At 47.7% G+C, this 24,331-nt stretch overlaps 1 protein-coding gene across 8 annotated transcripts in view; it reads right to left on the bottom strand.

Moving 5' to 3' along the window:
* Positions 1–24,331, bottom strand: part of CACNA1E (calcium voltage-gated channel subunit alpha1 E) — a 331,342-nt gene that overhangs the window by 103,966 nt on the left and 203,045 nt on the right. For all 8 annotated transcript variants that reach the window (XM_075131514.1, XM_075131513.1, XM_075131520.1 and 5 more), the window contains exon 10: positions 3,680–3,795. In XM_075131514.1, the coding sequence (XP_074987615.1) occupies positions 3,680–3,795 (116 nt within the window). The remainder of the gene's footprint in view (positions 1–3,679; positions 3,796–24,331) is intronic.

The following is a 24,331-nucleotide window of genomic DNA, read 5'->3' as shown; positions in this document are numbered from 1 at the left end:
CACTCCTGCTAATACAAACCAGAATGATATTCGCTTTTTTTGCAACCGTGTTACATTGCTAACTCATATTTAGTTTGTGATCCACCATAGCCCTCAGTACTCCTTCCTAGGCAGCCATTTCCCGTTTTGTATTTGTGCAACTGATTATTCTTTCCTAAACTGAGTATTTTTTATTTGTCCTCTTTGAATTTCATCCTGTTTATTTCAGACACTTTCTCCAGTTTGTCAAGAGCATTTTGAATGTGTTTTGAAGGTGAAACGATGGAGGAAAGGCAGCATCCATTACAGGAGAAAGCCATGTAGTGAAGTGGAACAGTTCCACCATATGACAGCAACACGAGATAACACATGATTCGTCAGGAGATGCTGCTGCATTGCCATTCGCGTTGATTAGAACCGTACTAATGTGCAGTGGAGACTGGGAGCTCCAGCATGGCTTCCTGCACCTTGTGAATGAGCAGATATGATTTGACAGCAGTGGAAAGAGTGAGCTACACAACACTATGTCAGCCAATCGGAAAGAAAAATGACTTCCAATCCACTGTCCTGCTGCCTCCTCCAAGAGGTAAGTTATCTTAAAGGCTAACAAAGGTTTAATAAGTAGAGCCGGGCTATGTTTTTAGACAAATGTTTATTCATTTATTCGATGAAAAATGCAGTTTCAGTTGACCTTAAACTATTCACAAATTTTGACACAAATAATTTTGGTTAGTCACAAAATGGCCACAGGAGGAGGAGGTGGTCATGCTACCACCCCTCCATTATAGCCTTTCGCCCAGTGATTAGGGCACTCCCTGGGTTGTGGGAGATGCAGATTCAAATCCCTACTCTAGAACAGACCCAAAACGGGACCTTTTCAATTCACCGAAAATTCTGAAAAATTTCAGATTCGGTTTGATGAGAACTGATTTTTTTATCCAAAATTCTTGGGTCTCCAAAACATGCCTGGAAATCCCCACTCTCCCTTGCAGGATTCCCAGTACGCCCTGCTTCCACTCAGAGCAGAAATACCACAGAAACAACACTTTGTGTTGTATTTGAGGGCTTATTTTTCTGTCCCCAGCCAGAACCAGGAAGCACATAGGCATGAACCAAAACCCTAGATCCAAACTCTCCCAAAACTGGAGAAGTCTGGAACTAGATTTACAGCTGAACTTTGTGGCTCAGGCAAATCTTGAAGTTAACAAAACTTCTGTGAATCTCAACACATTGTTGGTATGAGTTTTGAATGAAGGTGCAAGTCTTTTCTTATTTTATCTGAATCCACTCCCCCAATCCTATTTAAAACCCCTTCCTACGCACCATGCCCTAAACAGAATCCTTTGGCTAAATTCTTCAGTGACAAAACGAGGACATAAGTGACACACTGGTGACAAGTTAGAAAACAGGTGTGATATCCAAAGTCTATATCATGCCTATTTGGAAATCTTTAGTTGTGCAGAAAAAACCTTCGTTTTCTTAGATTCAGTCATAGGTTGGGAGCTGGGGACGGAGTTGCTCACAAAGGGACCATGCATCCAGTCAGAAAACCCTGCAGAGGTGGAACTGGCTGGAAAGTGACTAACTGACCCTCACCTACTCTAACTTATGGCCCCACCATGGTAGATAACTTCAGAAAATTCAAAGCCCACCCAGGCCTCTCAGTGTTGCGGGAAGTCTGACCACACAGAGTTTCAATATTTAAAATATGAAATTGGCACCTGTAGATAACTCCTACGTACACAGACAAATCTTTGTTAGAGTGAAGTGAAGCGCATGCCGGTGGTATGACTTGTATATGACCTTTCAGTAATGTGATAGTTAAAAGAAAATCACAAAAAAACAAACATTAGAAACCAAGGATATTCAGGGTTAAACTAGAAATCCAAATCTGCGAACATATGAATGTTCACAGCTAAGTTACCAAACTGCCTTAACTCTGTTCCCGTATAGATGCTAACCTATCATTGGCCCTTCTTTGCATGCACAATATTAAAAATAGGTTTCAGAGTAGCAGCCGTGTTAGTCTGTATTCACAAAAAGAAAAGGAGTACTAGTGGGACCTTAGAGACTAACCAATTTATTTGAGCATAAGCTTTCGTGAGCTACAGCTCACTTCATCGGATGCATACTGTGGAAAATATAGAAGATGTTTATATACATACAAACCATGAAAAAATGGGTGTTTACCACTACAAAAGGTTTTCTCTCCCCCTACCCCACTCTCCTGCTGGTAATAGCTTATCTAAAGTGATCACTCTCCTTACCATGTGTATGATAATCAAGGTGGGCCATTTCCAGCACAAATCCACATTGTAAGGAGAGTGATACACAAATACACATTGTAAGGAGAGTGATCACTTTAGATAAGCAATTACCAGCAGGAGAGTGGGGTAGGGGGAGAGAAAACCTTTTGTAGTGGTAAACACCCATTTTTTCATGGTTTGTATCTATATAAACATCTTCTGTATTTTCCACAGTATGCATCCGATGAAGTGAGCTGTAGCTCATGAAAGCTTATGCTCAAATAAATTGGTTAGTCTCTAAGGTGCCACTAGTACTCCTTTTCTTAATATTAAAAATAAACTCCCCGGAATGTGGGCTTGATAATCTGGTTTGTACATCTACGTTTCCAACACAGCTCCTAAGTGCTATGCTGGGGTCATCACACCTGCTGAGGCTGTTTTCCTGAGAGCCCTGAGTTCATGATCTGAGGCCGGGAGGGTTGTGCACATGGAGATGTGTTAGCTCGGTCACTAATGACACCTGGACAAACGGCTGCCCCATGGAAGCATTAGCGCTGAGCTCCTCCTGTGCTCAGCAGCTCCCAGGATCAGCTCGTTCCTGAGGATGGGGAATGCTAGCATACTGACAGCAATCGGTCAGACTCCTGTCCGTGTGCTGTGCATGACCGCAATGGTGGTCATACAGCAGCATAAGCACTCTGGCTTCCATGCTACGGTGAGCTCCGTGCAGGCACAGGGATCTCCCTGCGGGGAGCTCCCTGCAGGACTGGTGGGTGGAGGTTGTATGGAGCACTAGAATTGCGGCCAAACTACTTGGTACTGAAGGATAAGTATGAATTTCTGATTTCCTCAGGGCATCCTTATGGGAGAAGAGCGAAAATCTTTTAGCTGTGTCATTGGGCAGATGTGTTAATGGCCACTAAAGTTAGCGCCAATGCTCATAGGCTACAAAACACGTTGTCCCACCCACTCCGCCTGGGATATAAACCTGCCTTGTTGTGCACATTCAGTATCACAGTGTACCAAAGAAATACACACCCAAGCCAAATCCTGCCCTTGCTTCGACCCCCGTCATCTCCTCGGATGGCAGTGGATTTGCGCACTTGTAACCGAAGGCAGAATTCAGCCCAACCGTGGCACCTTTCACGCCCTTTGGCCTCCAATGCGCAATTCAGTCACATGTGACTCAGCAGAACCCTTTCTGCCCCGGTGAAATATTTTGTGGGGGAAGCGTGCGGCAGAGCCAGTCTGGGTGTGGGGGAGGAGCAGAGAACCGTATGGACCCACAAGCTGTACAATACGGAGCTAATTCATTAATCAGTGATGGCAGCGTCCGACTTCGCAGGCATCTGCTGAACTACAGAGTGAGTGCAGCAGCTCCCCTCCCCCGAGCCAGTGGGGTCACCCCGTCAGTCACATTGAAACACTGACCCTAGGCCTGCCACCAGCCTTACCTGCTTTGTCTATCCAGGCCCGATAGCCATTCAATTCCCGTTCGATCTGCTGCTGGCGCCGCAGCTTCATGAAGGCTCTGCGGTTCTCCACCCGCTCTCGCTCTTTGGCAAATTCCCTGTAGACACAGAAGGGCAACGTTGGTTTTATTGAGGGATCGTGGCACGGCTGGGATAAAGGAGAGGTGTGTGTGTGTGAGAGAGAGAGAGAGAGAGAGAGAGAGCAGGGCAGCATGGCAAGGGCAAGGGTGTGGGGGTGTGTGCGTGCACAGGGAGACATGGCCAGGACCATGGGAGGGGGGTGTGCGCGTGCACAGGGTGATATGGCGGGGATCATGTTGCGGGGGGGAGTGCGCACGCAGGGTTTTATGGTTGGGGCCATTGATGTGTGTGTGTGTGTGTGTGTGTTTGTGCACACGCACACAAGGTGGTATAGCTGGGACCCTTGGGGTGTGTGGGTGCGTGCAGGGTGGTATGGCTGAGACCACTGGGGGGGGGCTGTGTGCAGGCTGGCACAGCTGGGACCATGGTGCGTGTGTGTGTGTGTGTGTGAGTGAGTGCAGGGTGGCACAGCTTGGACCATGGTGTGTGTGTGTGTGTGTGTGTGTGTAGGGTGGCACAGCTAGGAACATGGGGTGTGTGTGTGTGTGTGAGACAGAGAGAGAGTGGGTGCAGGGTGGCGCGGCTGGGACCATGGTGCGTGTGTGTGTGTGTGCGAGCACGCATGCAGGGCAGTATGGTTGGGACCACTGGGATGTGTATGTGTATGGATGTGTATGCGTGTGTGGGTGTGCATGCAGGGTGGTATGGCTGGGGCCATGGGGGGTGGGGGGGTTTGCAGGGTGGTATGGCTGGGGCCATGGGGGGTGGGGGGGTTTGCAGGGTGGTATGGCTGGGGCCATTGTGGGGGGGTTTGCAGGGTGGCATGGCTGGGACCATGGCACGTGTGTGCGTGCATGCAGGACAGCACAGCAGGGTCAGTGGCAGGGCTGGAACAGTTGGGGTAGAAGGGTGGGCCCGGGGCAGCATGGTTGGGACAGGGGACGGGGGACAGCTCTCAGGGCACAGTGTGGGGTGGCAGGCTTCGAGGGATGGACAGAAGGATACCTGGGAGGAATGGGAGGAGAGCCAGCACAGTAGAGGGGTGGTCATACAGCTGGCCGGCTAGGGCACAGGGAAGCCAGAGGGATGGCTGAGGCAGATGGAAACACTGCCCTCAGACTGAGGCACACGGAGGAAGTCTGGCTGGAGCAGATGGGTGAGATGAACAGATCTACTGAGCCAAAGCATCAGTATAACTGGGATGAAGGGGATCAATGGATGGGACCACGGTACTGATGGAACAAATCTACAGTGTGGCGCAAGGAGTGCGGTGAACAGGTAGGAAAAGTAAGGAGGGGTGGGGGAGAGAGGAGTGAAGTTGATGAATGTGCAATGACATCTCCATGTTCTCCAGCATCCCAGACCAGGGGCAGTCCTGCCCAGCACCAGTGCATGATCCAGAGGGGCAGGTTATGGCCCAGATACTAATTCAACTCTCCCTCCTCCAAGTGCTCACCAAGGTCTGCCTCCTCCCCCCTGCCCCCGCCACCCACTGACCCCTTTCAAAGGTGTGGGAGGCACGAGTGGGCGGGACATGCAGATGCTCTGCAGACTCCTTGGCGTCCCTCCACTTGGATGGGAGGAAAGAAATAGCAGATGGGACCTGAGAAGGGGCATGCACAGTGGGTGAAGAGCCAACCCTGGGCAACCCCAGGGGGTGGGCAGACCGGGGTGGGTAGAGCCAGTCCCTGCAGTGCTTGATTCAGGAAGCCAGGTGAGAGCGTTCCTGCTGCATGAACTGATAGTCTCTCGGCCCATCTCCCAGAGAGATGCTTAAAATGCAACACAGTCACTACGTGCTGGCTTGTAGCAGGCACAGCTCCTCTTCACACACACTGCAGTGTTGCTGGGAGGTGGGGGGTGGGGGGGCAGAATGCATTAAGACAAAATTTATTCCACTGCAGCCCTGCCATGTGCTCCATGGATCTGTGCAAGCTGGGGAAGGCTGGGGTGCAGACGTGAGAGGATGGGAACTCCCAGTAACTCCAGCCTTCTCCAGCCACAAGGTGAAGGCGAGCTGGCCTCTAGACTGGCCTCTCTCTCCCCACCCCCGCAGAGCTGACAGCCCAGCACGGGAATGAGAAGGAGAATCAAAAATGACCAACGTGACCTAGGTGAACACATTTTTCCACCCTTGCTGCATGGCACTGACTGAGCACTGCGATCCCACCCGGCCAAAGAGACGCTCCATCTCTCAGTCATGGAAAACAGATCAGGCAGATATTTTAAGTTCGCAGCCTCCTCAGTGCCTGGCTTCAGGGCCCCTTCTGCCAGGACAGCGGGGCGGGGCAGGGGGGGAGAACGACTCTGAGGGGGATGGGCAGAGGGCCCCTCAGCATGCCACTTGATTCACTGACAGTTCATGGGTTTGCTCTGAATCAAGGGCCCAAGGGTTTGGGGATTTAACCTTTGAGGCTATCTGCATGCCCCTTCTGCTCCCAGACAGCTCTCAAACACTGAGACTGCCCCCCTCTCCCAACAGGGCTCGTCCAAGGTGACCCAGGCCAGGAAGGCTGTAGCAGAGCTGGGAACCCAGCTCTCCTGAGTCCCAGTCCAGGGCCTTAACCACTGGAACATCCTACCTCTGTTGTCTTATTTCTCCTTCTTATTTAGTCACCCATTCCTTGTTTGAGGGAAGGCTGTTGATCACGTGTGCACTAGCACAGGGCATTGGGGACATTTTCCAAGCCAAAAATACACCTGGGCAAACCCTACAGTGATTCGGCTGCATGGGAAGTCATTTCTTTTCCTCAGGTTTACTCGTACAGCACAGAGCACACTGGGTCATTTGGTGCAATGATCATAAAGCTCAGCTAAATCTGATCAGGTCTGTCAGCAGGAGCCCCCGCACACCAGTCAGACAGGGGCAGGTGAGGAAAGGAAACAGAGGAGTAGCCTTCCCTATTTTAATACTTTACTATCTTTAAGAAGAAACAAACAGATTAGTAAGTTTCAAAGGAAGATCTGACACACAAGTAAGGGTTCTCTCTGGGGCACCGCTAATGATCAGCCCTCGTGCTTCATAGTCCAAGCTGTTCCTCACTCAAGAGGCAGGAGGAGATTTCCCCTCTGTGGGATAAGGTTGCATGACTGGGGCTAGATTTTCAAACAGAACTCAGCTCCCAGTTAGGCACCTGCACAATTGGGCCAGGTTTTCCAGAGTTTAGCATCCGACACGCTGAGCTGTTTTGAAAACCTGGCCCAGTTTGTGGGTGCTGAGCTCCTTTGAAAATTCTGACCTTAGGAATTGTGTGTGTGTTGGGGGGGGGGGGGGGGTGGACGGGTTAAACCTTTCTCTGAAATGTCCAGGTTTGGCTGTGTCCAGAGAGAGGACACTGGACTACTGGGTCTGGTCTGGTGTCTCCTATAGTTACGATCATAAAAGGAAACCACAGAAGCTTAAATCTATGACTGGATTCCCTTTGCACTCCAGCATACACCTGTAAACACCAGGAAACTCAGTGTAAAGGCTGAGATTCCTTCCTTAAACCACCACCATTGTACTTGCATGCTACTGGCTCACCACCCTCTGAGAATCTTACCTACTGCAATTCCTAGGCACAGCACGGGACAGCGAGAGAAAATGGAGTTTCTGCATCAACTCTAGCTCGCTCCTGACTGGTTAAGCCCTTGATGGCACTAGAACAGGAGGCATTTGTGGCTGGAGACCCAACTATCAGGTGGGTTAACTCCCAGCTCCATGGCAGCCATGCCTGATGCAGGAGCTGCTCCTCCATTTCCACCCATCCCCATCCCTTATGCACCTGAACTGAGGGTCAAAGGATTAATCTACATGAGGGAGAACTTCTTAAAGGTTTGTAGGGAGACCCCTCACTCAGGAGAAGCTGCTTTGCTTTAGTGATCAGCAATGCATGGTTCTCTGATTCAGTACAAACAAAGCTTTTGTGTATGGATTCAGGGTCTCTCGCTGTTGTCATAGTAACCCAGTCAGAAATGAACCCCTCCGGGATGGGCAAGCCTGCAAGATGCAAAGACATACTTACATACACGCAAACAGCTCTACAAGTCTGCACACATGAGCATTAATGCTCATACACTGGAACCCAGAGGCTCACCCATCTGTAGGTTTTGCACACCCACACGCTGGACATACACAAAGAAAAGCACACAGATGCAGACAAATCTGTGACCATACCAGCACATATATACACCATGCCAATCATTCGCAAAAGAAAACATGCACACACCTGAGGCTTCACACTCGCGCCCCAGATTACTCAGGCAGCAACACACACATAGAGCCTACCCAAATGTATGAAAACACATGAAAGAAAGAAATCCATAAATACAATCTTCTGCAATCACACACATGATCAAAGATGTACATGCAAACAACATATATACACACAGGCAGGAAAACACACAAACACATATACACACCATGCACCAGTGCAAACTTGCATACATACATTCCCATAACTATATATAGATATGCATATGCTAATACGCAAATAGAACCATATACCTATACTTACAGTCACTCAAAATGCATGATCATTTAATCACGTAGATTAAAACAATTCTGGTTTACAAACTTGTGTACACATATCAGTGACCATATCCATAAGCAAACATGCACCCTTCTGTATGCTGCTATACAGAATGACCACATACCAATATGAACAAATATGCAGGACTACATACACTTATGTATGTATGGAGCAAAAGGTCGATGCAGAAACAGAAACATGGGAGAATACGCCAAGTAACACACCTATGGAACTGAAATGCACAGGCTCATACGCATACTGCTTGCAGGCATGGCACGCACGTCAAAACAGGAACCATATGCATGGAGGCTCACATGACTACACACACTGTACAAAGTGATGCATTTGCTTTACACACCCACACATGCATGTTTAGTCATAAGCATAAGATGACACATGCACACACACACACTCTGTGTTGCCACTTGCATAGACATAATACTTTCAGGATATGAACCTACACATACAACCAGACACCTACATAGACTCCCACTCCCATACCCACAGTGGGCCAAATTAATCTCTGCTGTCACTCCACTGAAGGAAATGTATGCACAAGTGTGAAATGTATGAATTCTGCACATTGTGCCCAGTCATACATAGGCACACACATGCTGGTGTGTGGTATGTATACACACACACATACACACACACACTGAGCACATGGCTCAGGTAAGTGTCAGTCACAATTCTTGAGCAGGTACAAAAGCCGATGATGCATGAAGAATAAGGCACAAAGAACTTCACTTCATATACTGCACCCCCCTTCTGGCCCCGCAGCATTCTAATTACAGCATGAAAGAGGCATGATTATGAAGAACAAATGGCTGTGTTCTTTTACAAGACAAGTGTCTCACTCTTCTGAGATCCCAGCAGCCATCTCCCTCCCCAAAACATTCAAAGGAATCTAAAGAATTGTATGTCTGCTTTAGAGGGAGTTTGAGTTTATTACCCAGGCAGAACCATTACACACTTAGCACTGTGTGGACATTTTTTTGTGAAAAAAAATGTTCTGACTGTTCCCAGAATCCTTTGTTTAAGAGCCCCAGACAATCCGAGCATTTTTAATTCCACCCCAGGAAGGTTAAGTTTCCTGCCGGTTTGGTGTTCAGCATCAAACAGCTCTCCCCCTCCATCTGCGGACGTCAGACAAAAATGAGACCTTCTCTACTCCTACACTAGAGGAGGAGGAGGGAGAAGAGCACTGAGAGAAAAGGAGACTGAAAATGGGAGAAAGAGGGAAGGAGAGGAGAAAAGGAATGGGAGAGGGGATAAGAAAGAGTCTTTAACAGCCAATCAGCAAATAGGCTCACAGCTCTTGGCTTAATATTTGGGAACAAGGTGTGTGTACAGGATTGCAGAGGGCAGTAAAAATCATCTGTGCAAAAGTGTCTATTCTGGATCATTCATTACCTCCTGATCTCTGCTCACCAGCAGGTTCTGAGTGCCACAAAACAGGGAGATGCCCAACAAACTAAGGGGTTGTCTACGTTTGACATGCTACAGCTGCTTCCATGTAGCCACTACCAACACTGACGGGAGAGGTTCTCCACCCACCTCCCACACAGGCGACAGCTCTGTCTACACTGGGGGTTAGGTCGGCTTCGCTTCACACCCCTGAACAACGTAGCTGGGTTGAGCTAACTTTTTAGTGCAGACGGGGCTTAAGCTAATTTGGGTCAAAGGTTGGGCTACCACGCCTCCCAGTTTGTTCTGCTGCTTGAGCTCATTGCTTTGTCACAACATCATTATGTTCCTGATACCACCTCATGGGGTAAAGCTTCACCTTCAGGGCCACGTAACAGCCAGCAAGCCCAACGTGCAGGGCAAAAGCCAGCAGAGCTCCAACTATCTTGTGAAAGTGAGCACGAGTGGCTATCCTGCCGCTGCTGCAGGCAGCTGGTGTTTTAAGACCCACTCTCCTCCAGATGAAGAGCTCAGGTGAGCGGGAAGGAGTATCAGTTTCTGCAAGGTCCTGGCCCCCACTAGGTGGATGCGCTGGCTAGGAGGTCTATTTCTGATTTTCATTCACTGTGTGCCAACAGTGGGCCCTCCACTGCACGGAAGATACAGGAGACACATCTTGGGTGAGATTCTCTGCTGGTGCACTTCAGCACAGCCACAGGCAATAGACCAATGCTGGTTTACCCCAGCTGAGAATCCGGCCCCATCTCTCTTCCCTCTTGCCTGTCCCTGCCATCTTATGAAACGTTTGGCAGCTCTCACTTTGGCTGTGCGGGTGGCCTTGCCTCCTTTATCTGAAGGAGACGCTTGCTTAGCGAGAGAAGCTGTCATAACTGCGCAACAATGGTGAAAGGGATGGAAGTGAGCGTCTCAAGAGGCTCAGTCTGTTTAGCTTAAAAAGGAGAAAGTTAAGGGGTGACTTGACCACGGTCTCCAAGTACCTACCTGGGAAACAGACACTGGGTAATCGGGGGCTCTTCAGCTTAGCAGAGAAAGGTGTAGAAAGAGCCAGTGGCTGGAAGTTGAAGGTAGACAAATTCAGACTAGGACTAAGGTGCAAATTTTTAACACTGAAGGTAATTAGCCATGGGAACAACTTACCTGCCAAGGGCTGTGGCAGATTCTCCATCACTGGAAATCTTTAAATCAAGATGGGATGTTTTTTTCCAATAGGTACGTTCTAGTTCAAACAGGATTCAATACAGGGAAGTCCTATGGCAGCCAGACCTAGACCTTCACAGTGTTCTCCTCTGGCTTTACAATCTAGGAAATGCATCCAAGAAGCAACCCAGCCAGAGAGGCGGTTTGGGAATGAAAACAGCCATTTTCAAGGACTAAATCCCCAGGGAAGCCAATGGAAACTTCCCCTTCCCAATCCCCCTTTCTGCAGCTTTATTAGGCACAGTGAGCTCACATCCTCTCAGCGCATGAGGCAGGACACTCCAGCGCACCCTCCTTAATCCTCATTAACGGGGTGGGGTTTACACTGATGGTCTCTTTCCACTGCAATCAAACCCCTGTTTGGGAAGACCTAATTTAGGGGCTGATGCCGAGAGAGGGTTTCCTGGGTGTGGCAGGCGTTCAGCATGTCCAGGGATTGGGCCTAGTCCACTGCTGCTGTATTTTCAAAGATAAAATTTGGCAGATTACAAAGCTTGAATACGGGGCTAATTGCTTTTGTTCATTAGGAGGAGGGGGAAAAATAAGTTAAACTCAATGTAACGAATTAATTCATTTCAAAGAGACTCAGTACCGAGCAGGGCAGCAGCGGAGGCTGGTGACATCTGAAAGTGGGTGGGCAAAATTGACAGATCAAGGCTTGCTCAGAACCAATTTACAGCACTGGGTAAAGATAATGTAGCTGAATAAGAACCGGGCAGGCAAGGCTGATTGACAGCCATTTAGGGACACGCTAAACCAGACGGAGGGAGGGCTTTTCAAAGGAGCCTAGAGGTGTGAGGTGCCCAGCTCCCACTGAAAGGCTTTGGGCAGGGGAATCCCACCCTTGGCATATCAAGGGCTTGTCTACACATACAGCGCGGCTGTGGTGCAGCTTCACCGATGCAGCTGTGCCACTGTAGGGTTTAGCGAAGGCGCTTCCTACGCCAACGGGAGAGCGTCTCCCATCGGCGCAGGTGCTCCTCCTCCCCAAGGGCTGGTAGCTGTGTTGGTGGGAGAAGCTCTCTCGTTGACATAGCGCTGTCTATGCTGGGGGTTAGGCTGGCATCACTCAGGAGCGCCGATTTTCCACCCCCCTGAGTGACGTAGTTATACCGACGTACGTCTGTAGTGTAGACCAAGCCTCAGATGGAGGAGGAGGAGGGGGAGTTCTCTATGATATTCCATTTTCCCCTTCAAATACCTCTGACTGGACAAACCCAGCCAAGGAAGGCAGGGCATGGCTCCCTCTGACACAACACTTGTGTGAGCTACTCCCTTCTCTCAAGACCTAATCTCTTTGCCTCTCCAGGTACCCAGATCCTGCAGCTAAGAAGTGTTGGGGATCCAAACTCTGAGCCCACTGAGAGCACTGGGCTGTCCCGGCTGCCCTATTCTTAAAACAATGGCTGGGTAGCACGCACACCCCTCAGCACACTCCAGCCTGCAGGCCAAACTGCCACGCATGAGCAGAGCCCCTGTTCCTAGTGTTGGTGATATCCCATAACCCTCCCTCTCTGGCAGGTGAAGGACAGCAGGTCAAACTCAGCACTAGCTTAAGGAGGCGAAAGCCCACTGATGTCAGCAGAATGACGTCCACTTATGCGCCGGGGCTGAGAGCGGCCCATCAGCACCTCAGGATTGTATTCTGTAAAACTGATGCCATTCACTAGTGACTGAGAGAAACAGTGAGGGTTGTGGAGCACAGGAACTCTGTTAAGCAGGGACTGGAGAGAAGCGCGCCATCTGCCCTACACAGGCGAGCACCGTCATAACAGTGTGCCCAGTTTATCTGGGCATTCGGAGCACAGATGGTACAATTCTTCCCTTCACTGTGAATTCTCCTGGTTCCTTGCTGCTCTCCAGTACAACCTTGGCATTCCTTTCATCTGGTCTGAGAATCTGTTAGGTACTATCCGCTACCAGGACCCAGACGTCACTAGACACCCTGACCGTCAGCAATGGGGAGTGTTTCCCCTTCCCTACAAGCACACAGGCTGTATAGGAGAGAGAGGGATTCTTTAGCTAAATCAGGGTCCCCAGGTCTGTGCGTGAGGAGCATAGAGGGAGAAGTGTTTTCATATTTAAAAAAAAAAATCTCACCATGACAATTGGCTCCCTTTTTGGCAGATGCACCGAAGAAACCAAGGGTTGCATGGAGATTGAAATCCTCTGGCATCCTACAGGTGCTTCCCTTCCATTCAGACTTGGTGCACACTTTAAGATCAATCATGGTAACACTATCCATGCTGTGAACAAAGAGCCTCCATATCCAAGGCCACTGATCCAACACCTTTCAGCAGCACCAAATACACCACTCACAAAACAAGTAAAACCTCTCTGAATCCCAGCCAAGCCAGCTCTTTGGACTCCATTTCACCCCTTCCATAAAGTGGTTTGGAAGCTAAAGCTGAGATGTGCACAGGGAGCCCTCAAGTCAGGTCTTTGGAATCTAGTTTCCAGATAACGTTATGGAGGGTTCACATCTGCCATGGTAAAAGTGGACTGGCATTTTTGCAATCTAAGTCCTGCTCCCAGGTTCCATCTGTGTCCCTCAATGTCAGGTGAGCTCTTACAGAAAGATGGCAAGTGCTTTTCTGCTACACTATTCTTTCCAGTATATTTGTCCTAGTTAGGTATTTATACTTCAGTTATCACCGTGGCATCTGAACCCCAAACTCGGGTTATTATTGTGGGAAAGCTATGGCAAAGAGATGGGTCTTAAATTTCGTCCTGAATGCATAACTGACCAAGCTGGGGCTGACTATAGGTTTAAACCAAAACTTCAGTGGTAAAACCATGGGCCTCTCCCAGTTGAGGTAAAGGATTAACTCCATTAATTGACAGCTGTAGCAAAACTCTACTTTTGCAGAGCAACCACTAGAAGGGGACAAAGAACCACTCCATTCTAGTGTGGGCTACAAAGGCAATGAAATGGAGGCCACTCAGCTCTTATTAGAGGAAGTTCCATTGCTGTAGGCCAGCCAACAAAGAGACTGTCTCTGTTGATCTCCCTCTTGGTATAGGGAGTTGCATTGTCCCTGAGGAGTGCTGCTGTCATGGGAGGGTTTCAGCATAGTGGAGATGCTGTTTGAGATCTCTCAGGTCCAGCCCATTGACCACTCTGAAGGTCAAGTTCAGGAATTTTATCAACCTGGTATTTGATAGGGAGCCAGACCAGTGACAGAAGCACCAGAGTGATGTGCTCATGTTGTCTTACCCAGGTCATTAGGCAAACCGCCACAGATATTGCACCTGCTGGAGCTTTTCAAATGTCTACTTTCATTTCCAGGTACAGTGTGTTCCAATAATCTAGTCTGTAGGTCACAAGCTTACCATGTCTGGACCTGTCAAGATAGGTCATAATCTTCTTGCCAACTGCAGGTAGAAGGTGGCAGTTTCAACAGTTGCTGCAATTTGGGTACCTAATATCAGTAAGGAGTCTAAGAAAACTCCTATGCTTTGTATGGTATATGATGGGGAGTCAAACCCCATGGGTAATGATATGGTGTTGGCAAGGTCTTGTAAATGTCTCCCTCTTCCCACCAATATTCCTCTATCTATTCAGGGGACACCATCACAGGGCCTAATAACATCAGCCACACTATCAGAGGCTCGTTCACCTGCACATCCACCAATGTGATATATGCCATCATGTGCCAGCAATGCCCCTCTGCCATGTACATTGGTCAAACTGGACAGTCTCTACGTAAAAGAATAAATGGACACAAATCAGATGTCAAGAATTATAACATTCATAAACCAGTCGGAGAACACTTCAATCTCTCTGGTCACGCAATCACAGACATGAAGGTCGCTATCTTAAAACAAAAAAACTTCAAATCCAGACTCCAGCGAGAAACTGCTGAATTGGAATTCATTTGCAAATTGGATACTATTAATTTAGGCTTAAATAGAGACTGGGAGTGGCTAAGTCATTATGCAAGGTAGCCTGTTTCCTCTTGTTTTTTCCTACCCCCCCCCCCAGATGTTCTGGTTTAACTTGGATTTAAACTTGGAGAGTGGTCAGTTTAGATGAGCTATTACCAGCAGGAGAGTGAGTTTGTGTGTGTATGGGGGTGGGGGGGATGTGAGAAAACCTTGATCTATGCAGGAAATAGCCCGACTTGATTATGTAAAGAGTTGTCACTTTGGATGGGCTAGCACCAGCAGGAGAGTGAATTTGTGTGGGGGGGTGGAGGGTGAGAAAACCTGGATTTGTGCTGGAAATGGCCCACCTGTTGATCATTTTAGATAAGCTATTACCAGCAGGACAGTGGGGTGGGAGGAGGTATTGTTTCATATTCTCTGTGTGTATATAAAGTCTGCTGCAGTTTCCACGGTAAACATCTGATGAAGTGAGCTGTAGCTCACGAAAGCTCATGCTCAGATAAATTGGTTAGTCTCTAAGGTGCCACAAGTACTCCTTTTCTATCTTGCCTGGGTTTAGCTTAAGATAGCTGTCCTTCCTCCAGGAGTTGATTTCACTCAAACACGGGGGACACTAGCAAATGGTGCTATTTAAGTTTGATGTGAAGGAGATACAGAGCAGGGAACATCGTGTGCATCTTGCTGCCATCAAAGACCATGGTGTCTTTACAGATCCTCACCAGTATAAGCCGATGTAGCGCCACTGACTTCAGAAGCTGTGGGTTCTATTCTCAGCTCTTCCAGAGCCTTGGGAAAAATCATATGATCTCCTTGTGCTTCAATTTCCCCCATCTTCAAACTGAGAACAATTGGAACCAACTTTTTCAGGTGCTTAGAGAGTCTCAGTTGAAAAGCACAGTATAAGTATTAAAGCTGAAAACTAGTGGGGAAAATTGCCCGCGAATATTCATGCAATTACGAAAGCAAATTTTGATTCAACTGCATTCACCACCCATTCATGTTCACTTCCTGGGAACATTCAAGTGCTCAAATTGAATACTTCATTAGTCAGCTAAAGTGAATTTTGAATTGTATATTTAAGCGTCAAATTCACAATCCATGCTATTTTGGTTATAGGTCACCTTGTCACAGAACACTCACAATGGTCTACATTTTAAACAGTGACCAGTAATCTTAGTGCCTCAATTTTGGGTACTCATCTTGAGTCATCTTAAAGAGGTCTGATTTTCTGAAGTACTGAACACCCAATCTCTTAAAATCAGGCCACTTAAGCAGTCTCAAGTTGGACGCTCAAATGCTAATACCAGTACCGAGTTTACAATGGCGCAGGTGGTGCCCTAGTGCCGGGCCCACACTCAAAAGGGGCCCCAGCCCAGCCCACTCGAATCTGTGTTGCTCCCTGAGCCACCAGTTCCTCTCCACCCTCTGGCGCTCACTCGCACACTCCTCTTGGCCAGCTGACCCAGGGCTTCCCTCCACGCCCTAGTCCTGCCAGCCAGCTCCTCTCCGCCCCCGGCTCTCCTCCCACCCACTGCTCGCTCCTCTCAGCCGTGAGGGCTCCTCTCTGCCCCCATCACCAGCAGGCAGCAGACAGCCACAAGGCCTAGTGCCTGGGGGTGCCCTGCCCAGTCCAGTCTCTTGTCCTGCAAATAAGCACTTGCAGATTTCCCAGCCAGACTCCGTTAGTGGCTCTGCTTGGGCCCCCTTCCTCTGGCTCCCTGCCAAGCCTCTTCTGCTCCCCTACAAACCTTACGCAGAGCAGCACCAGCTGTGACATCTGGCAGGTGCAGCCTGTTCCACATGCAACTCTACCCAAGCTTCCTGGGGCTCCCATCCTCTGACAGAGCCTAGCCACTCCCTGGCTCAGGACTGTTCCTCTTACCTGGGCAGAGGAAGGTGGATATGCAATGGAGAGGGGCTGAAAGGAGGTGTAGTCCCTTGCTTTGCAGATCCATCACCCTGGGAAGCAGGGGATGGGGCAATGGGGTTTCGGAGCAGTGGGATGGGGAGCTGAGCAGACTTGGGGAAGAGATGTTCAGCTGGCAATGGTGAGGACTCCCCCCCCCCCCGCTGTAACCACTAGACCCCGCTTCCCTCCCAGAGCTGGGGATAGAAACCAGGAATCCTGGCTCCCAGCCCTCCCCCCCATGCTCTAATCCACTAGACCCCACTCCCCTCCTAGAGATGGTGAGAGAACCCAGGAGTCCTGACTCTGAGTTTCTCCCTTCTGCTATGCCTAGGGGCATGTCTAGTGAAGACATGATAAATCGACCACCAAGCGCTCTCCCGTCAACTCCGGTACTCCATTGGAGGGAGAGGCGCAGGCGGAGTCAACGGGGGAGCGTCAGCAGTCGACCTACCACAGCGAAGACGCCGCAGTAAGTAGATCTAAATACGTCGACTACAGCTACGTTATTCACGTCGCTGAAGCTGCATAACGTAGATCGATCCCCCCCATTCCCCCCCCAGTGTAGACCAGGCCTAGATTGCACTGCCTCCCAAGAGATGCGAGTGCCCAAGCGTGCTTCTAAATCACAGAAAATAAGCATGCGAGGAGAAGGAGCAATGACACCAGTGTGGCTGATCTGTGACCCTAACGCGGGGATTCATTAATTCAGTCAGTCACACATACAGAGCAGGTCTCATTCCCTTGAGCAGGGGCCAGACACACACTCTCCAGAATTGGCCGGCCCATCTCTGCACAAATATCTTTGTCTCGCCCTACGCCCGATTCACAATGAAATATCCACCCTGCTCCGAGCCAGAGTGACCGGTCCCTCTGCTCCTTCCACCTGCACAGTCTGAATCGCTGTTGCCTCGTGTCTTACAAACCTGGGTTGGCTGGGGCCACCGCTATGGTGCAAGCAGTGCCCATTGTGGTCTCTCTCCAGCGCACTCGTTGGGTGACCCAGGTGGAACCACCCAGCCAGGGGGCTGCAATTGTGTTAATGACATAGGCCCAGGTGGGTTTGGAGCGTTCCCCTGCAGGAGCCTGTGACAACACATATTTGCAGAGACACAGAGCCAGCATCTTCCAAACAATATAGACTTTATTTTCCCCCAGGGCTACGAAGCATTCAGGGAGGTAAGTTAATGTGGGGGCTGGGAGAAATTGTCCAACCCGATCTTTTTTTCCACTGAAAAATGCCGATTTGGGTTTGAGATGGGCTTGGGTCTGATTTTAAGCCTGGGTACTATGGGGGCCCACAAATATGTTTGGCACTAGGCCCACAAAAGGTTAATCCAGCCCTGGCTGAGACACCCAAAACCACTTGTAAGTCTCAACATCAGGCCAGTGCCGCAGGATTTTATGTAACTAACCCCCACAACACAAATTGTGAACATTTCCAACAAACTTTTCACAAACAACCAGCAGAGCAAGGATTATTTGCCAAAGAGATTCACAAGGAATTCTCAGTAATGAACATGTTTGAAAGACAAGATCCGTTGGTGAATAATTCATGAACAGAAATAAAAGGGGGAAACTATCAACTCAATTATTTGATGTGGATTTTTCCACTCAGCTGTAAGAAGAATATTATGTCCTGTAAAGTGGGGATAACACATCCCAACCTCGCAAAGCTATTGTGACCCTCCTTGTTTGTAATGGGATCAGAGACCTTCAGATGAAAGGTGCTACAGAAGTGCAAAGCATTCAGCAGCTTATTGAATATGGATGCCCACCTGTCTACTGAATATAGATGACCATCTCAAAGGCTCCTTTGCTTGAATTATGGGAAGGGATTCAGATACCATGGTGATGGTACAAGAACCTTGCTAGAATAGAACAGAATTATCTGGGTGCGTTTTGCTCACTATTCAGGATATTATCGAGCAGATCAGCTTCTTGTTTCTGTAAATCCAAGATGCACCTTGCGATGTCAGTTGAAATAACCTGGAGAGTGGCTATTTACTATGGATGTTCGGAGACAAGTGGGAAGATCTCTTCAGATGCAAGTGTTTCTCTACCCCCTTCCCCCTGCCTTTCCTATTCAAAAGTAGTTCAAAGAGGCCACTTTCACAACTCATTAAGTTGTCATGGCAACTGGAATTTTCAAGGTTTATTTTCCCTCCCCTCTACTCACCATCACCCCTCCCCAAACACACACACACACACACACCCTTGTCGGCTTCATCAAAGCTGCTTCTCCAGAAATTATACTCTTTAAAGGAGAAGAAAACACAGTGCTAGTTGCAGTGAAGTCCAAAAAGGTATTCCTTGGTTGTGTTTTTCTGCCTCTTAACATCTCTCATGATCTCTCCCCACATAACCTTTCCATCTTCTAGAGACAATTCTCCCTCGCCACAAACCACCCACCCACTTTCCCAGTAAACTATTATCTCGCAAGCATTTCTTTTTCACCCTCCCAATCCAGCTGGAACACCACCGGCGCCGGGTTTTGCACGCAGCCAGCCAAAACCCCAGCCTCTGTCAAAAATGTGCACTCGCTCCTTTAACGGCTTTATTATTAATCGCTAAAACTTAATCTTATTCATCGTTTGTTATGCCTCCAAAATTGGCTGGAATTTTTTTTTTTAAATTAGGCGAAGTGAAAAGATTTCAGTGATGGCTCAGAAGCTTCTTGAAGAAGCTGAAGAATGCTCTCCGGAGACTGGGAACACTACAGTAACCCAACCTGAAAGAAAGAAGATCTTAAGACAAAGAAATGTTGCCAAATTGATCCTTTAATTATAACATTAGTCGTTTCTTTCAAAGGCTTAGTAGTGTGTGTGTGTGTGTGGGGGGTGTTTTGGAAAAGACTTAAAAATGGAGAAAATGAAATTTAACATCACCGGAATGACTGCAGGCAATTAGAAGGGGATTTAAATCACTCTCTCATTTGGTGCAAGGCAGCTGGACGGGACTTTTCTGGCCCTAGTGGTTAACTTTTTGTGCTGTTCTTGGCTCCTACTTCTCAGCTGAGCCACTTCAGAGCTGCAAATCCTGTCTCCCTCTTCTTTCAGGCAGAACTCCATTGCCCATCACACCTCTATAAACTCAAATTATTGCTCCTGACAGTACTGAGCTGGAAGTCCGAGACTGTGGGTAAAGGAAAGGACACGGTCAATGGGTGGATGGTCAGAGGTAATGCAGGCAGTGGCAGGGCCACGTGTTGTACTTTGGGGAATAGAAGTAATGGGGAACTGTATTGCAAACCACATGGGGAGACTGGGAGACCTGCTTGGCATGGGAAGACAAGGAGTTTTTCTGCAGGAGTGGGAATAGCAGGAAGGATCATGGACAACACACCCTTTTGGGCCAGGAAACTCTATGGATCCTGGAAGTTATGCAATCAAAGCATGGTTCATGTTTCCTTTATTCTCCCTACTCTAATCTATTTTGTTCTTAAGGACAAGCTGATTAGTTTGGCACCTTTTCACACACCTAGGATTTAACCAAAACAACTCAAAGACCATAGGAAAAAGGACCTCTCCAGGGTCTGGCTTGGCAGGGAGATAACTTATATTTAGGTATTAAAGAAAGCATTGATGGCACTGTCAGTGCAAGACCCAAATGGATGGGGAATTTGCTACATTGCTTTTGATCCACACCTTGAATACTGCATGCAGTTTGGGTCATCCCATATGAAAAAGGATGTATTAGAATGGGAAAAGGTACAGAGAAAGGCAACAAAAATGATTAGGGGTATGGAACACCTTCCATATGAGGGGAGATTAAAAAGACCAGGACTGTTCAGTTTAGAAAAGAGATGGTGGATCTGATAGAGGTCTATACAATCATGAATGGTGCAGAGAAAGTGAATAGGGAAGTGTTATCTACCCCTTCACATAACACAAGAACCAAGGGTCATCCAATGAAATAAATAGGCAACAGGTTTAAAACAAACAAAAGGAAGTATTTCTTCACACAACACCCTGTGGAACTTGTTGCCAGGGGAAGTTGTGAAGGTCAAAAGTATAACTGGGTTAAAAAAAGAATTAGATAAATTCATGGAGGATAGGTCCATGAATGGTTATCAGCCAAGATGATCACGGATGTAACCCCATGCTCTGGGTGTCCCTAGCCTCTGACTGCCTGAAGCTGGGATTGGATGACATGGGTCACTCACAACTGCCCTTTTCTGTTCATTCCTTCTGAAGCATCTGGCACCAGCCACTGCCACAAGACAGGATACTGGGCTAGACGGGCCATTGGCCTGACCCAATTTGGCCATTCTTGTGATCAGATTTTTGTTAGTTTTGATTTGTAGAAAAGCAGCAAGAATTAATCTGATCCAAAACTTTTCACATAAAAAAGAGCCCAATTAGAAAATTACAGACTTGCCCTATAAAGACATAGGACCAGAGCCTTGGCTATAGGTGAGAAACACAAAGCATAGCTCTAGTGGGGTGCAACAGCAACATCAGCTTGCTCTGTGCCAGGCCAGTCCCATTACATTGGCCAACAACCCCAAGGGGCCAACATCATTGCCGGAGATCAGTAGGATATAGGAACACTATAGACACACCCTCTTCTTCCTAGCCACCTCCCCACCCACACACATCACCAATAGCAAATGGGGTGGCACAGGTGTTATAACACTCTACTCTACCAGAAGATCCCCCGTTGGCTTTAGGGCCATAATTAACCAGCAGTGGGTGTGCAATGACCACACTACACTGGAGAATCTGGACAGTAATAATCATATCACCCTTAGAAAAGGATTAGATATTTCTGTGTTCTGGTTAAATTGTGGCATGACCTCTGGGGTGTAAACAGCCTAGACCAGCGGTTCCCAAACTTGTTCCGCCGCTTGTGCAGGGAAAGCCCCTGGCGGGCCGGGCCGGTTTGTTTACCTGCCACGTCCACAGGTTCGGACGATCGCGGATCCCACTGGCCGCGGTTCACTGCTCCAGGTCAATGGGAGCTGCTGGAAGCAGCGCAGGCCGAGGGACATACTGGCCGCCGCTTCCAGCAGCTCCCATTGGCCTGGAGCAGCGAACCGCGGCCAGTGGGAGTCACGATTGGACGAACCTGTGGACACTGCAGGTAAACAAACCAGCCCGGCCCGCCAGGGGCTTTCCCTGCACAAGCGGCGGAACAAGTTTGGGAACCGCTGGTCTAGGCTGTTTACACCCCAGAGGTCATGCCAAGTTTAACAACCAGGGGCTGGCTGCTGACAGAGATGAGCAATATAACCTAAAGGCTATAAGATTTGGACTCAGTCAGATTTCTGGTGGCAGTAAATAACCTGGTCCAATGCCCTTTCTCCAGCTTGTGCGGATTCAAACCTCAGCTCTGTCGCCATTATGTCCCTAATGAAAGCAGCTGCCCTGATGAAGTGAGGGAGTGGGGCTGCCTTTGAGTTAGCTAGCCTATGTAGGACTTGAAAGAGAAGGAGCAAGACCTTGAACTGTACCCCAGGATTGCATTAGCAGAGAATAGAGTATTAGAGTAACATGCTCAGGCTGAGCTGTTCTGCTTAGCAGCTCGTGCTGTTGTGTGTTGCACCATCTCTAGATGATAGAAACCATCTTTTCTTTATCAGGTCAAAGTAGAGCACGTTGAAATAATCCAGTCTCCTAGTGTGAAAAACCCTAATCACTGTGGCTCGCTCTGTATCTGGGGGTATGTCTTCACCAGAGAGTTAGCCTGCGCTATAGCCTGGGTCTTCCGTCCCTTCTTCCGTCCACACAGAAAAAGCTCTAACCTGGCATTAAGCCTGATTAATCAGGTACAGCTGAGGGTACAGGCTTGAGGTTGGGTTTTGCTTCGGCCTGGACTGGCAACCCCCCTCACTCCGCAGTGAGTACACTGGCTAATCATGAACGGGTGCACTTAGCCCTCCAGTGCTATCCCACAATTCCACACGGGCTGTGCTTTCTTGTCTAACAGCTCCCTTTTTCTCCATTGTTTTTTAAACCCATGTTTGCCTGCTACATTTCTGCTGTTCTTCCACAGCATTTCGGTAGAGGTGCCATCCAAGAAATCCTTTTCCTGAGCAATCAGTTGGCCATAAGCTGGGATGTGAGATCAGTAAGGCCCATCACTTGGGGAAATGCCCCCAAATGACACCTTTATGTTTAGTGGACAGGAAAGAAACAGAGAGTCCGTCAGGTGTGCTATGTTGTGGTCTGCAGACTGGATTCCTTAATGACAATCTTCATTAAAAGTAGGGCTGTCAATTAATCACAGTTAATTCAAATGATTAACTCAAAACAAATTAACTTGACTAAAAAATATATCACAAGTAATATCCATTTTAATCGCACTGTTCAATAATAATAGAATACCAATTTATTATAAATATTTTTGGATGTTTTTCTATATTTTCACATATATCGATTTATATATCGATTTCAATTACAACACAGAATACAATGTATACTGTGCTCACTTTATATTATTATTTCTGATTACAAATATTTGCACTGTAAAAAAGATAAACAAAAGAAATTGCATTTTTCAGTTCACCTCTTACAAGTACTGTCATGCAATCTCTTTGTTGTGAAAGTGCAACTTACAAATGTAGATTTACATTTGCCCTTTTGTAGCCAGCATTGCAAGGTATTTACATGCCAGACATGCTAAACATTCATATACCCCTTCATGCTTTGGCCACCATTCCAGAGGACATGCTTCCATGCTGATGACACTCGTGACACTGATGACACTTGAAAAAAATAATGTGTTAATGTGACTGAACTCCTTGGGGGAGAATTGTATGTCTCCTGGTCTGTGGTTTCACTCACATTCTGCCATATATTTTGTGTTATGGCAGTCTCGGATGACAACCCAGCACATGTTCGATTTAAGAACACTTTCGCTGCAGATTTGACAAAATGCAAAGAAGGTACCAAAGTGAGATTTCTAAAGATAGCTACAGTGCTCGACCCAAGATTCAAGAATCTGAAGTGCCTCCCAAAATCTGAGAGGGACGAGGTGTGGAACATGCTGTCAGAAGTCTTAAAAGAGCAACACTCCAATGCAGAAACTACAAAACCCAAACCACCAAAAAAGAAAATCAACCTTCTGTTGGTGGCATCTGACTAAGATGATGAAAATGAACATGCGTCAGTCTGTATTGTTTTGGATTGTTATCGAACAGAACTCGTCATCAGCATGGAAGCATGTCCTCTGGAATGGTGGCCGAAGCATGAAGGGGCATACAAATGTTTAGCATATCTAGCATGTAGATACCTTGCAACACTGGCTACCACAGTGCCATGCAAACGCCTGGTCTCATTTTCAGGTGACATTGTACATAAGAAGTGAACAGCATTATCTCCCGTAAATGTAACAAACTTGTTTGTCTTAGCAATTGGCTGAACAAGAAGTAGGATTAAGTGAACTTGGAAGCTCTAAAATTTTACATTGTTTTATTTTTGAGTGGTTATATAAAAATATAATAATTCTACATTTGTAAGTTGCATTTTCATGGTAAAAAGATTTCATTACAGTACTTGTATGAGGTGAACTGAAAAATACAATTTCTTTTGTTCGTCTCTTTTATAGTGCAAATATTTGTAATCAAAAATAATAATATAAAGTGAGCACTGTACACTTTGTATTCTGTGTTGTAATTGA

Source organism: Caretta caretta, chromosome 8 (genome assembly GCF_965140235.1).
Source record: "Caretta caretta isolate rCarCar2 chromosome 8, rCarCar1.hap1, whole genome shotgun sequence".
Lineage (NCBI taxonomy): Eukaryota > Metazoa > Chordata > Testudines > Cheloniidae > Caretta > Caretta caretta.
Note: the sequence above shows the minus strand (reverse complement) of the source record. Positions and strands in the feature narration are given on the sequence as shown.